The sequence below is a fragment of the Hyalella azteca genome, unplaced genomic scaffold, assembly GCF_000764305.2.
Source record: "Hyalella azteca isolate HAZT.00-mixed unplaced genomic scaffold, Hazt_2.0.2 contig4222, whole genome shotgun sequence".
In the NCBI taxonomy this organism is placed as follows: domain Eukaryota; kingdom Metazoa; phylum Arthropoda; class Malacostraca; order Amphipoda; family Hyalellidae; genus Hyalella; species Hyalella azteca.
In genome coordinates this window covers 65429-81464 of record NW_025934443.1, presented here as the reverse complement: position 1 = coordinate 81464, position 16036 = coordinate 65429, and the positions used below count along the sequence as shown (strand labels likewise).

Below are 16036 nucleotides of genomic sequence, written 5' to 3'. Positions count from 1 at the left end.
ACACGGACGAGATTAAAATATATGCTGATGCATGCCACCGGATTAACATCTTGAATGAGGGGTACATCCAATTCAATTTATACATTTATACCTGATCCGAGCGTGATCTAATTTATTGTAACTTTTAGGAATCATGTTCATATATTTATATATTTATTTTATTTTAAAGTAATATGACAAAAATTTAAAAGTCATGATAAATTGGATCACGCACGGATTAATAATGAAAATATGCAATAAATCTCGGGAGAAGGTGTTGACTGAGTTGCAATTGTACAAGTCATTTGCAGAACATAACATCCATTTAACCAATCGAATATGAATAAAACCTCAATATATTTTAAACAATACAAATTCACATTTGAATAATGTTTCGAAGAGGCTCATATAATTTTCAACAAATAAATAAAAATTTACCGTCAAAATTGCAGTATAAGGACCATTGTGTGTAATTTTCGCAGTCTCTCCCCAAACTGCCTGCAGAAAGATTAGATCAAGTCAGATTAGTTGAATAAAAATAACAGCCGCTACAAACCGCTATAACAACCTAGTTGAATGACTAAACAGGCTTATTGCACACTCATCCATTTTTTTGTTCACAACACTCGACACCCGTTGAACCTATTCCACTTGTCTCAGCCCCGCAAGAATTATTATTACTTTTAGTTATTATATCTATTTGTTCAGGCATAAGGGTAATCGTCATCTGTATCACTTGTACGGTTAGTTGATGAGGCAGTTACATGAGCATCATGGACATAACCATAACTCCTCCATTGTCGATTGTCAAGCCAAATATGTTATTTATGTGGTAACAGAGGGTGGTCGATTGGCTAGATATCAAAAAGACTCGTCGCACCATTCAGTATTACAGTGTGTGTTCGTCAGATGAGAACATGTATTCGACACACTGAAAAATTAAGGTTACAATGTATGCAGGCAACATTTGGTATTGATCGCTTAGCAGAAAATAAAAAATTAAAGTGCTATCACTCAACGATTAAACATTTTGCCCAAAATATTAAAATTATTAAATTTTGAAAAAAAATGTTCGGGCTGTAGCTACTGAACTCCCTAATAGCAGTCGAGCTCCTTTCACCAACATATTATAGATATTTGAGTAAAATTAATTGGCCCCAAAGTTTTATTAACAAAAATTGCTCATGACTCACATCAAAATTGTTCAGCTCTCGTGCAAAAGAAGTTCAATCAAACTCTTATCTCATCTAGATTACGGTGCCTCTCACCTCCTCCGTGTCCCACGTCACACCGGGGTCGCCGCCCTCGCAGTGCAAAACCAAGTCCGTGTTCGGCCGCATCTTGAAGACGTATTCGCCGTTAGTGTCGCTCTCCTTGATGACGAGTGGTCGGGTGCAGGCCTCGCTACCTGCAACAGGGGAAAACGTTCATTCTTAAGCCAAGTTTAGAAAATTACATGATTGACGTTGTTGATGTTGCAACGTGTTACAGTCAAGAGAAATCATATGATAAATAAGTATGATAAAATTAGGTAACATTTTACAGACTACCATAAGTGAATTTAAGGCTCGTTCATTGCATGATGTTTCCTGTTCGGTGAAGTTATGCCAATGTGGCGTAGGCAAATGATGTCGTGTTACACTCATGTCATACCAAACCTACATTCACTCCCTATATTCTACAACCTGTACACAATACGTTGTAGAATATAGGAACGAAAGTCATTCAGAAGATTTTCAAATCAGAAGAAAAGGAACATATGAGATAGAAAACGGAAAAATTCCCATTCTTGCAAATTACTAATTGAACTCGACAATTGAAAAGAATAATTATTTTTCAGCTATCCTCTATCAAAAAAAAGAACAACTGGAACTATAGGAACCATTAAAAATTTGTGGGGGAAATTTGATTAGTCAAATTTTAATTAAGTACGTACACAAACACTTACTTGGAAACTTGTCTACATGTACAGTCTCCATTACCCTGCGATTCACGTTCAAATGCGGTTATTACTTTGCGCATAATTTGGGAAGTATCATGTTCATAAAATAAAGAAATTTACTTACATAATGCAAGCGATGCGTAAAGAAGCACGCGTGCAAGCAGCGTGCCCTCCCTCCTAAGCCAAGTCATCATGGCAGAATCATTCTCTGAAAGCAAATTCATCTTCAAGCACTTGGTTCAAATGATATAATTCAAAACAATTTTCTGCGTTGTGAAATAAGTTAAAATTTGGCCTATTGTATATGAACATTCTCCGCTCAATTCGGCATGCCACACAAAATTGGGCGTTGGATCATGCAACAGAGAAAACCTTCAAGGCACATGAAAAACATTAAACCTTTTGTCTGGCGGCCTCTCAACTGTCATCAAATGGAAATAAAATTATAAGCAGTTTATTTACGCCTGCTACGGTAGGAGTATTTAAGTTTTAACAAGATACCCTGAGCTGCGAACGTAATAAATGTAACATTATATGCTGCGATTTTCTAGCGGAAAGAAGAAAACTGCATTAGAGAAATTACATGGTTGATGAGCGTATGATGAATATGAATTATAGACGGAGCTTTTCATTACTTACCCACTGCAGTGTACTACGTTTGGCTAGGAAAATTCTGTACTGGCTCACTTGTGAACTGAAAGCGACTGCTTTAGCCGACGGATGCAGGGTGTGAAAGGAGCGGATGCGACTCACAGTGATAAAGAAACTGGCAAATGATGTTAAGTTGCTCAATGCATTGGTTCTTTTTTCGCCGAAAATGACTTTGCAACAGCACTGCTAATCCATCCATCTATAGCACAATTTTAAAAAATTCATGGATTTTTAAAGAATGGATTTTTGAGAGAATGGATTTTTACCAAAACATGTTTGCTTTGCAGGAATCAAACTAGAAACTTTATAACTTTATAAATGAGAATCAAATTTAGATTCAAAATGTAAAACTTGGATACTAATACGAGATAAATGCATTATGAAATTCAAAGAATTCAGTTAAATCATTAGTTAACATGCGAATAAAAATCTTGAGCAAAATGCTTTTGTATGTTGATAAAAACTTAAACTCAATATATGCATAATGAATTGAATATATGAATATATACATAGATTGTGGAATAATATATGCGCCAACACTGGCCATTCTTCTATAATTTCACAAATAAGTCTGTTCAACACAAAATGTTAATACTAATACTATACTTTTTAAGCTGGTGTAAACGTAAAATTATTTTATTCAACTCGGTCTAATCACAAATTTGTTTATGAATTTGACGACGTGTGCGATTTGGGACATACCTTAAATATCTCATGAATTATATTATGTGACCATAATGTTACATAATATGAATTGTTTGATAATTTGTTAATACTAAATAGCTTCATAATAAATAATAACTATTTATAAAATCAGCTGCTTTCAGACGACAGGACTTGAAATGAACGAATGACTAAAGCGTTGACGTATGACCGCGATTCAAGCATGGGCGTTCAGTTCTCAAGTTACGATAGCTCTGCATTGCATGCAAGACATAATTAATAATTATAGTTATGTTTATTCGGGTTATTATTCAAAGCTTCCGGCTTCCGATCTCTAAAGAGGTGACGATATGAAGAAAAACTGTTCGCATTTGCGATGTTTTCAACAGATAGCCAATGTGATGGGCCGGGTAGAGACAGAAGAACAATATTATTATTGTTATAAAACTCACATCAGTACGGCAATCATCAATTTATTCGAAGGATGGTTTGATTTTGATTATTCTTAAAGCAAGCGTTCATAATGAAGACATTAGTTATGCATGTAGTTGATTGTTTTTAGTTTTTATTCATTTCAACCATGTTTTATCCTTAAACTTAATGATGCAATGTGGCCAAGAACGCGTTAAAATGTGGCAGGAGATGATACTGTATAAATACTACATCATATTCAATAAGAATTGTTGCAATATTTATTCCGATTTTCAACTGCATGGATCTGCCAATCAATTCTTAATTGGCCTTCTTGCGCAGCTTCAGATTCATTTTTTAGATTAACGGACAATACAGGAATTAAATATCGTTAAAAAATGGAAAACACAGTATGCACTCATGAGTTTTCGTGCAAAATTTATTTTTGAATACATTTTGCTGCTATAATTTATTAGTGAAGACATTCTGTTGCAGTAATCGGGAGGCAGGACGCCCATATAGATCAGAATTATTAATTGATAAATTTACGATACAAGATGCATATCTGCTACACAATACGAAATAAAAAATTAATTTTACCAAAACCTAACCGTTTTTGCCAGTAATCCATCTTGGCTCGCAATCTGAACTTTCATACAGTAAATTTATTGGCCTTTTAATTTTATCCACGATGAGGTTTATGTCCACTTTACTTATGCTACGCGTAAAAACCACAATTTAAAAAATTACTAATATTTGGGGACATCTTTACTATATATAGTTCTCACTTAGGAAGGAAAATAACAACGTGGAGTCGTCACACTAGCACGAAAGTTGTTCTTTTACCTTCTTTACATTCATTATTAAAATAATATACATTTTGCATTGCAGATTCTTTTATCACGAAGCAAACTTGATGCCAATCTAGACTTTATTATGAAAATTTTCTTACTACGAAAAGTTAAAAGTTTTTCTGGAAATAATCAACTTCATTCGTTCAATTTAGTATTAAAACTTCATCGAAATATTAAAAAACCGCCTTTATTATTGAATATTATTGTGCGGACTTCATAAACTGTCAACAATTCTTGAGAGCAAAGTTCACGAAACCCAAGAAACTGACACTCAATCGTTCATATTTCCAGAATATGTGTGCGAGAATATTTCCTTTGCACACTTCACGATAAAATTTGCTCAAGAAAAGAATAAAATACTCCTTCATGTTATAAATTAATTTAAAACGATAACTCGGTGTTTATTTCGTGGGTAAATAAAATATTTGTTACGAGGTTCACATCATGAGTGAACAATAACGATTATATTAATAATTCTCTATGGGGTCGTTAGTCACTATAAAGTCAGCATTTGGTAGTTTCAGTTAACGCCTCACACATTAATGCACGCAATCACATTATTTATTTTATACATAAATGACAGGCTTTTAAATGAAATGTTCAGGCAGTCTGATGCAAGCAAAAATATTTAAATAAAAAAATTTCTGGTAAAATAATGGTCTGAAATCTACAACTAATAGCGATGAGCGTCTAGGTAGGAAAAATGCCGCCGCAGAAACATCACAGTTGACTGAAAAATTGATTGTTGCAGAGGTAGTTATATATTTCAGCCATAAGCCAAACTATTTAGACATAATAAAATAACTTTGTTAATCACAAACTTCAAAAACGATGAATTGCAAGCAACAAGTAAATTTCCAAATTATTATTCAAACTATAAGGCAACTGCATGATAGTGGTTAGTCAACACAAACCAGTTGTATTATTTGTATATAAGTTGACCAGTTGACCACTTGTATTATTATTATTATTTATTTATTTAAATCCTAACGATATATACCAGCATGAATTAAATTTGAGTTTACTCAACTCCTAAAATAAATTATTATCGTGATGGACAAATTAGATTATTATAATATTAAGAATTTGGCGGGAATAATGAATATATATAGAGCAATGAACCACATCAGTACCGCGCACCGCACCATGAAGAGACTTTGAACTGCACTGCACACGTATACGTCGTTAATTCACTGCTGCCTCAAGGATCGTCACTCGAGTGAAGTGGCGCGCATACACCACGAGCACAGCAACTGAAGTGGACACCTGTAGCTCGTATAAATCTACATGTCTATTGCCTATAACTTAGTTATTTTTTGGTTTAAAATAACACACATTTTTTCATTTAAAAGAGTATCAAACTGTCGAATAATAAAAAATATAACTCAGTACTCATTGCAGTGAGTGACAGAGAGCGCATTTTCTCGTCGTTGGAAACGTGGTCACGGACGGATGGACGGACAGACGGACAGACGGACAGGCGGACAGACGGACAGACGGACAGACGGACAGATGGACAGACAGACGGACAGACAGATGGACAGACAGACAGTAGGACTGACATGACGAGCACAATAGCGACTTTTTCTATAAATGAGAAAATGCGCTAAAAAGAAACACAAATAAAAAACACAACGACATACTCACATTCTAAATTTTAAGTTTGAATAAAATTAGAATAATGTTCATTAGTTGCTAATTAAATTGACTGCAGCGCCAAATAATTTCATCAGTGAAACCATAGACGACATGCAGCGCTTTCTCGTGTCTTCATAAACGACGCGGTCGAGTATTGAAGCTTGCAGCATCCGTTAAGATAAATTTTTTCAGATATTCACGAAATCAATCGGAAAATGCAATATTCGTAGGAAATAATTAAAAATGAGTTTTTATTCTTCAACGAAGGAATTTGTTGCATATTTTGCGTTAAGGAGTGCTTGGTTGTTTGTCTGGGTCCTTGCTTGCGGTCGAGGTTAGCATCAAGGTATTTTTTTGCACTATAATGTTAACTTTTTGGATTTTCTCGATATTTTGGATTGATATTTTCGTAGTTTTTTAGTACACCTCTGTAACATTTATCGTCTTAACTTATTTTAATTTCACGCATTATATACCATCCATTTTCATAATATTTTTACATGTTTAAATTCACAATGGAGAACATTTCAAAATTGTTCAAATACTTTCTCTACGTGCAGAATTTATTCGCTTCAAAGGATTTGAGTACGTGAATTCTCGTCATTTCTTCTTAAAATCGGTTTCTGCAAAACGAATATACAGTAATTTCTGATAAATTAATATTGCACATTGTGCTAACAAACTAAGGAAAATGATGAGTATGAACACATTAGTGAACACATTAATGCGAGTATGAACACATTAATGCCGTAAAACGACCGTAAATTGTCTGAACATGATTCCTAACAAAAACACGTACCAAATATTCTCTTCAACCACGGAAGTCGAGAGCTAAGGTCGAAGTACAATCAAACACGGGGATTAAAATCATAGTTGAACTATACCGGGTGTCCAAAAAAACTATATTCAACTTTGAATGGCTGAAACTGGAAAAGTAATAGATTTAAAAAAATTTGGAAGGTCAGGATTTATTCCCTATGTTTTTCTGCATCTCTCCACCAAAAGTCCGACAGATCGATGTAGCCATAAGCGTTTGATAGAACTTTCAGTGACGTGTGCTAAAATCGTGCTTGCGCAAAGTTTTAGTAAGATCATTTTGCATAATCATTACGTTGTCTTGACATGTTTTCTTTTCGCTGTTTTATTTTTTATATCTTTGGTGAGACAAAAACATGGCAATCTTTGGTGAGGGGCAATCATGACAATTTTGGTGAGACACAATCATGGCAATCTTTGGTGAGCGAGGCAATCATTACAATCTTTGGTGAGGCACAATCATGGCAATCTTTGGTGAGAGACATTCATGACAATCTTTGGTGAGGCACAATCATGGCAATCTTTAATTAGAGGCAATCATGGTAATCTTTGGTGAGAGGCAATCATGGCAATCTTTGGTGAGACACAATCATGGCAATCTTTGGTGAGAGGCAATCATGACAATCTTTGGTGAGACACAATCATGGCAATCTTTGGTGAGACACAATCATGGCAATCTTTGGTGAGAGGCAATCATGACAATCTCTGGTGAGAGGCAATCATGACAATCATTGGTGAGACAAAAACATGGTAATCTTTGGTGAGAGACAATCATGGCAATCTTTGGTGAGAGGCAATCATGGCAATCTTTGGTGAGAAGCAATCATGGCAATCTTTGGTGAGCGACAATCCTGGCAATCTTTGGTAAGAGGCAATCTTTGGTTTTGAAATTCACCAAAGATTGCCATGATTGCCTCTCACCAAAGATTGCCATGATTGCCTCTCAGCAAAGATTGCCATGATTGTCTGTCACCCAAGATTGCCATGTTTTTGTCTCATCAAAGATTGCCATGATTGTCGCTCACCAAAGATTGCCATGATTGCTTCTCACCAAAGATTGCCATGATTGTGTCTCTCCAAAGATTGCCATGATTGCCTCTCATCAAAGATTGCCATGTTTTTGTCTCACCAAAGATACAAAAAATAAAACAGCGAAAAGAAAACATGTCAAGACAATGTAATGATTATGCAAAATGATCTCACTAAAACTTGCGCAAGCACGATTTTAGCACATGTCACTGAGATTCAGAAAAACATAGGGAACAAATCCTGACCTTCCAAATTTTTTTACCTTTATTACTTTTCGAATTACAGCCATTCGAAGTTGAATATCTTTTTTTTACACACTGTATAAGGTTGACCCACGTGAATTTCCGTCTTTCAGTTCAGCTTTCTTGTTGCGTCACGTAGATCAATAAACGTAAACAAACCCGTCATTCCCATTACGGATTGGTCGACTGGTTTGATTGCGTTTTGGTGATTGGTTAATGCCCGTGACGTCACTGAGATCAGTGACATCACAGGAGAACATCAAATTACATCAGCAAAAATGAGCTTCTCATGGGTCAACCTTATACTAGTTCAACCATGGATTGAAATTGATTAATAATAATTAATATCCATATTAATAATAATAATAATAATAATAATAATAATAATAATAATAATAATAATAATAGCGGTTTCAGCGTTTAGTAGGCCGTTGGCCTGTCGCCGATTCTTCACATTGCCGAACATCCACAGCTTTTAGCGGTCTCGAACTCGCAACTCACTGCTCCAATTCTGCTGTGCTTAACCGCCCGGCCTTCTCGCCGATTCTGACCAGAAACTGGCACACAGAGCTGGGATCGAACCCGCGCCTCTCTGCGCCAATCCTGGTACTCTGAACTTTAACCAATGGGCCACCCTGCCCAACCACTGGGCCGCCCTGATATCACCATCACATGATATATCAGAAATGTTCTAATGGGTAATTCAGCTGCACCTACCCATTGCGTCGAGATCTAACCATGATTATCGCAAAAGCAACATGATCTGGCATCTGAGATTTAGAGAGTTATGATTTAAGTAATTATGCATGGTATAATCCATACAAAAAACTATATATTACAATTTTCGTCACAATTCCCGACACCTAGAACTAGAAATATAGCTTCTTATACTGTATTCCATCCGAGAACATTAGGAGCAAAAATTATTCATTTGGAGATCCCACGTCAGAATGATATAGTGCTGCTCGTTCAAACGAGTCTTTTATGCTACTTTATATTGGAATTTTAGAAAGACCCATGTTAGAAATAAATCAAATAATTATAAATGCATAAAAATATGATTTTTTTCTGACCAGCATTAATCCAAAATGAGATTTTCAAGTCTCAAAGATCATTTATGTAAAGTTGATTCTTATCAAGTGGATTGCACAAGCTTTTTGATATTGTAAAGCTCCCACACAATTTTTATAATCATTTTGAGGCTAAATTTGTAACTGGGATTTAAGTTCATTTATTTTATCTCCACTTACTATTCGACCAATTTATTGTCATAAATTCAGTTGCATGAACAAACTATAATTCATTTTATTCCATACCTTAGGATAACAATGCAAAATTATGGACTGATATTACTGCTTCGTATACTTTATCCGTACAGAGAATCACATCAATGATAATAAAATACATACAAGCTATTTTTCCAACTCATACGGAATGAATGCTGAGTAAACGCAATAGACACGCATTTAATTATGTACGTCACTATATAATATCAATAGAATGTACGACACGCTATAGGATGAGCTAATTTGCTTAAGCCTAAGGTATGACTTGTCTATGACCTTTGGATGTCAAACAAAATAGCCTTTAAGAGGATTGTATGGAAATTATCGCCGTGATTGAACCTTTGAAAAATGATGACAGTCACTCTAGGGAGAAACATATGTCCTTTAATTAGAAGCTAGCGACATTGAATATGGTTGTTAGATTTGAAAAATAGAAAGAATGCAAAATATTCCATAAATATTACAGGATAAAACTTATGCTTCAATCAGTTATCTGCGTCGTCAATTCTTACGCATATTCACATCTTACACAATTCTTACGCATAGATATTCACATATGTTAGAATCAACTTATTAGCAAAGCTCATGCGGCAGAATATTAAGATGATTTTCTACGCTCCATTTTCTGAAAAAAATAAGAAAATTGTTTATGAAATTCCTTCGTTTCGACCTCAACTCCTGCCTTATTTCATATCATGAATTCTTGGCGGTATAATTAATTTTCATCATCGAGCACAAAAAGCATAAGACTGTAGACGAGCCACTGGTCCACTGTGCAAACTCAGGCGCTGGAGGTTTTATGTGTGCGTCTCAGGAGCGGTGGCGTTAGGTTTTATGTGTGCGTCTCAGGAGCGGTGGCGTTAGGTTTTATGTGTGCGTCTCAGGAGCGGTGGCGTTAGGTTTTATGTATGCGTCTCAGGAGCGGTGGCCTCAGCAGCAGTAACATTGAGGCAGTCACTTCTCCACTAACCAACTCCGTCAGGACCGCCAGCCAACGACTGCTAAACACAGGAGCCTCTGTGTCTCTGATCCCCGAACTTTTGTGATCACGTACCTTCTTAAGATCCTTTACTACCTTCAATCGAGGGTTAAACGGTTCCTGGAAATTGACTGCTTTCACTTGTGTATTAAGTATGAATTATTAAAAAAGTAAAAAAGTACTTGATAATTGTAGTATTAGTTTCAACTTATTTTGATTCAGGCGCAAATGATTAGCGCATCAATGAAGTGTAATGTTTTCATTTGATTGTGGGTTGCCGACACCAGGTAAGTGGCTTGCGACAACAGCTGGCATTTCATTGCCAATTATTCTAGTTTAAACTTGCACACAATTGTTCTTGAAGTCAAGAAGCCTAGGTTACAATTACTTTAACCATGTTTCAACTCGATCAAATATGGTCAGCAACTGGTCGCCCTCCATGTACGCACAAGTCCTATATTTATCATGTTCCGCTCAGTTCGGCCATGGATGCCAAAAAGATCTCACACTTTTCCCGCGATTTTAAAGAAGTTTTAACAGACAGCAGGCACTTAAACACCAAAATAAGATCTCCACCTCAATTTAATAAACCAGCGGTTTAGCTTAATAATCTTTGTCGGCACACATATCTTTTGATGATATCAATAAATGAATTGGTACTAGAAAAAATTATGGAACTTCGTTGTGGGAGAGCTTCCTACATATATTTTTTTCGCTTGAACGTTGAAAAAATACGTTTCGCTTGAAATATGAGTTATAAGTTGAATGCTTCAAATCCGTTAGTTTCTCAGGACTGGTCGGCAGATACTTTGGTAATTGACGTTTCAACCGACAGTTCCATGCGAGCTAGAGCAGGCGAGCTAAAATCTATGTAAACTGCAATAAATTATGGAAGTGCAGAGTTATTCGCTGGTAACAACTCAAAACGTACGCTAAATCTAAGATTACGTCATAATTCTAACTTGAGAGCACTAAACAATGACTTACTTTATGCCACTGAGGAATTGAAATGGCTCCTAATGTGAGGAGTAACTCAAAAATATCATCGGCTGAATGCTTAATATCAGTTCGATTAATACTGATGACACAAACCTCGATTGAATATCTGCGTGATTCAATGAAGCATTATTAAATTCTGTTTTTTAAAATGCATTTGTCTATGGATAGAATTGGCTTACGAGGAACTAATTAAATCAAGTGGAGTGGAACTAGATTTTGTTGGGTTGAAGTATGGCCAAAAGTTGAAGTGGTAGAGCTCTGTCCTCACCGCCTGCCACTGAGGGGCTTCACAGACTGGGTTTCCCCGCCCGCTTCTGCCTGCACTGCCAATAGTCGCGAATTGATGACACCGCTGCCAAGGGCACGGCCAATGTTGTTAGGTAATCCGATGATGTAGACAAACAATTCTTTTTTTAATTATCAAACAACGGGCCTTTAAACCAAGGGTTGACCGGGATTCGGGCCAACCTAGCAAACAATTATTTTTTTAATTATCAAACAACGGGCCTTTAAACCAAGCGTTGACCGGGATTCGGGCCAACCTAGTACTAGATTTGTCTTATTATAATCCGAGGGTTAACCTTGATTTGTTTCAAATCGTGCCAAACTGTTCTCTAGATTTATTCAATCTTATTACGGGGATTTCGTTGAATTTGGACGAAACTGGCCCGATATCTATGCGAACTTTATCCGAAATTTTTATGTACATGAAACTGCGAAACTTCGTAAGACCTTTCACAGGAGAGTGTTAGACTTTTATTTAAATCGAACTCAACTTCGATCTTCAAACTTTCCTCCAGACAAATGACGCTGAAACAACGTTTATTATCAGTTGATAACTGGATTTCGTTGAAATAACATTTAATCAACGTTATTACCTCATCAGACATATAGTGGGCTACAATCCATTTTCACCCGGATCCTTTCCCAAGTCGAGACAGTGACATGGTATATATTATACAACTTAGTTCTTATTGATATATTTTTATATATTTTTCATTTTTTTCCTACGCAGAGTTTCCTAAAGCCACCACAGACAATCGCTGAGAAAGGATGTCCATCCTACGACTGAGTAACATGCAAGTGATACTTTAAAGCCTAAAGTAACCCTAACATGAGAGCAGATTTGACGTCTGAAGGTCAGGAGGCAAACCAATAGACAAGCTTTCTTTGTATTATGAAATTAAATGTTCAATAATGTCGTTGTAGTTGCTATGCCACAGCATAACGATGTCGCCGGGTCGTGAGAACAGCCAAGCAACATCGGATGCTTAGATTTAACTGAACAAATTAACATTCAGTAAAATTTCACAAAATTTTTGTTCAGTAAAAAAATGCGAGCTTGATTCGATTTCAAATACTGCCAACACATGAAAGTTTTATAGTTTGTAAAATGCTGAATCTTTTCTCTAGTAAACTAGTTATACTGCAAGTCAAAAAAAAGAGGTCAACCTCACAGATACTTGACGTCTTTAACAAGAACCACAACAACAACCAAGTTACCCAGTTTATTCCGACGGACGTTCCTTGTGTTGGGACGTTTTTCTCGCGTAACTTTTGTGTTAGGCAACAATGAAGTAATAATAATAATTCATGGCGGTAATGAAGTGCTCTGAACAAGCCAGGGTGAACCAGGGTGAACCAGGGGCAGGGTGGCCCAGTGTTTACAGTTCAGAGTACCAAGATTGGCGCAGAGAGGTGCGGGTTCGATCCCAGCTCTGTGCGCCAGTTTCTGGTCAGAATCGGCAAGGAGGCCGGGCGGTTAAGCAAAGCAGAATTGTAGCAGTGAGTTGCGAGTTCAAGCCCGCAGCAAGCTGCGAATGTTCTGCGATGTTCAGAATCGGCGACAGGCCTACGGCCTAACATACGCTGGAACCGCTATTATTATTATTATTATTATTTATTATTATATTATATTATTATTATAAGCAGTTGAGCAGAGGACAGTTAAAATCATAAATTGCATTACCGTTTACTCACGTTTCGAATTATAACAAACCACATTCATACAAGTATGACTGTCATGTCTACACCGCACTATACAAAGGATTCAACCTGTAATCCACTAGATTGCAATTTCATAAAAAGGTATTATTTCCGCAGTGATTCCGTAGCTTTCGCAAGCTTTGAGATAATTGTAAATATTAGATTATTGAGATAACAAGTTAACTGATAACAAGGCATACATTTTTAATCAAAGAGGAATATAGAAATATTTGTATATGAAAGATCGCTACAGGGAAAAGATTCAATACACAAATTGAAGTATCAAATGAAGTGCATAGCGGCATAACGTTATTGTTTAGAACGAGTCCGCGATCATATTATTGAAATAGAGACGATTGTAATAAAAGTATCTATGCTCTAATTATCTCTCCTAAAACATTCACTATAAGCATATAATCAATAAAAAAATATTTTTCCACGCAACGGAATGCTCAAAATGCAGAATCTGGGCTGCGCATGTTTTAATCCCTCATAAAATAACACGATTACATAAACATCTAAAAACATTGATAGAAGTTCGTATAACATGTCCAAAAATCCAAGATGATTTGGTCTCGTAAAGAAAATTGAAAGAATATGAACACGTATGTTCATAACAAAATTATTGAGTGTAAATAAACAAGTTCCCGATAAGTATCAATGCGAAGTGATAAGGATGAGAAGTGTACCAAGGGACAAGATAAGTTAGACAGAAAACTCCGAAAAATTTCATAAGCAAGATTTTCCAGCGCGTAAAACTCAAGACTAGCGAGCGTTAAACTTGCGCAAATAAAGGGAAACGGAGATCTAGAACAAACACCCACAGGAAATTACGCTTTAAAGTAAAATAAAATTAAGAATCTTGAAGGCATTTGTGACAAGAAATCTTAAAACTTCAAGCGTTTAAGATTTGAAAAATCTCTTTAAAAACATTGAAAACAATATTCTTATTTCATGATTCTCATGATCAATTTTACAAACTTTCCCCGTTCATTATTTCTTTTCAAGAATCATAAGACGAGTCCTTGGCACTCGAGGTACACCAAGTTATACTCGTAGGTTATATAAGATATTTACATAGAAGGAAGATATTAATTGCATCACATAATGATCATTGAAATCATTTAAATGCTCTCGGAAAAAGAACTAAAAAGGAAATTTTAAATAATTTTAATTCTTAATAATATTAATAAGAAGATGTATTTGTCTCATCATTTACTGTATTAAAAGTATAAATTTCAAATTATATATTTTGACTCTGGTCAATCTTATAATGTTTGTATGTACATTACGAATTATTGAACATCATTTTATATACATAGATAAATCTACATAGTAAAATATTAATGAAACAGCGGTGTGAGTTGGAACTTCCATTTAGAATACAAAATACAGTTTCGATTTTGATCATTATTTCATACGCACAGTAAATGCGTTCGCACTAAACATAAAAAAATATCTTACACAGAATAAACATAGGAATTTGTTTTTTCCTGTATTATTCAGACGTTTTATAGACCCTACAATTAGCTTCAGTCGTGTTCAATCATTTTGCGTTCAGAGCACAATACTGCTCCTCCCGGTGCGCATTCACGAGAAGATGTTATTCTATTATTAATATAGTGAGCAATAAATAAATAAATTGAAACACACGAAGCCAGCAGCAAGTGAGCCATTGCTTAGCATCTATTTCAACAATGGTTTGCTCTTTTAATAATTCATACTTAATACATAAATAAAAGCTGTCGATTTCCAAGAACCATTTAACCACGATTGCTATAATCTTAAGCAGCTTAGGATTTGAAAGATAATAACTTTGGGCAGTCGTATAAATTTCGGTACTTAATTGGAAGTCAGTACCTCAGTGTCAGTTTACTGTGGTTTCCGTAGGCTAGCAACCAGGTTAACCAAACCCAGTACCAGTAATAACCTGCAAGTAATTGGTCTTGGCACAACTATGGTGGTAACAATTATTTTTCTACAAGAAAAAAACATTACATAATATGCATAGCACGGATAAAAAATCTTAAACAATTAGTGTATGAATATTGTACTGGCCGAGCGTAAATCACATAAGCGGCGGACGTCTCAATGACTATGCTTGCGTATAAACGAATTGTTATATGTACATCTCACTAAAATACTTATAAGTATTAATATATATTCGTCTGTCGATGGTTAAACTTTGAAGTTACGGTATTTGGCCCCATGTGTAGTGAGCGAATCATCACTATGTGCATCGTCATCTTCAGGGATTGTTAAGAGGGCATTTTTTTCCGGCGTTTCTTCGTCGCTCCTACGGCCATTATCTTCGCTTTCAGGGTAACTTTTCTTACCTATAGGGTAATTTTTGGTCGCACTAGGATTTTGAAGCAAATTTGTATAAACACAAGAGGATACACTAGAGGGGGTAGGAGAATGAAGTACCTTTGTCCTGGGTAAGTCATCTGCTGTGTGAAAAGTGAACCTGAAAAAATCGGGAAAATAAACATAAGCATGCAGACAAAAAAAACATTCCAAATGGCTGTAGACAATCGAAACGAAACGGCCGTGTAATGGGA

The 16036-nt window shown here is 35.8% G+C and overlaps 1 protein-coding gene across 6 annotated transcripts in view; it reads right to left on the bottom strand.

Moving 5' to 3' along the window:
• LOC108677608 (vascular endothelial growth factor receptor 1) overlaps window positions 1-16036 on the bottom strand; it is a 68856-nt gene that overhangs the window by 18276 nt on the left and 34544 nt on the right. For 2 of the 6 annotated variants that reach the window (XM_047879927.1, XM_047879929.1), the window contains exons 1-4: window positions 2561-2608; window positions 2046-2129; window positions 1248-1387; window positions 418-477 (exon numbers count right to left, since the gene is read on the bottom strand). The exons of 1 other annotated variant lie outside the window; for it this stretch is intronic. In XM_047879927.1, the coding sequence (XP_047735883.1) occupies window positions 418-477; window positions 1248-1387; window positions 2046-2115 (270 nt within the window). In that variant the 5' untranslated portion in view covers window positions 2116-2129; window positions 2561-2608. Of the gene's footprint in view, window positions 1-417; window positions 478-1247; window positions 1388-2045; window positions 2130-2560; window positions 2609-11477; window positions 11534-13447; window positions 15943-16036 lie in introns of those variants that run through there. 3 more of the 6 variants (XM_047879926.1, XM_047879930.1, XM_047879928.1) reach the window with 2 other exon arrangements.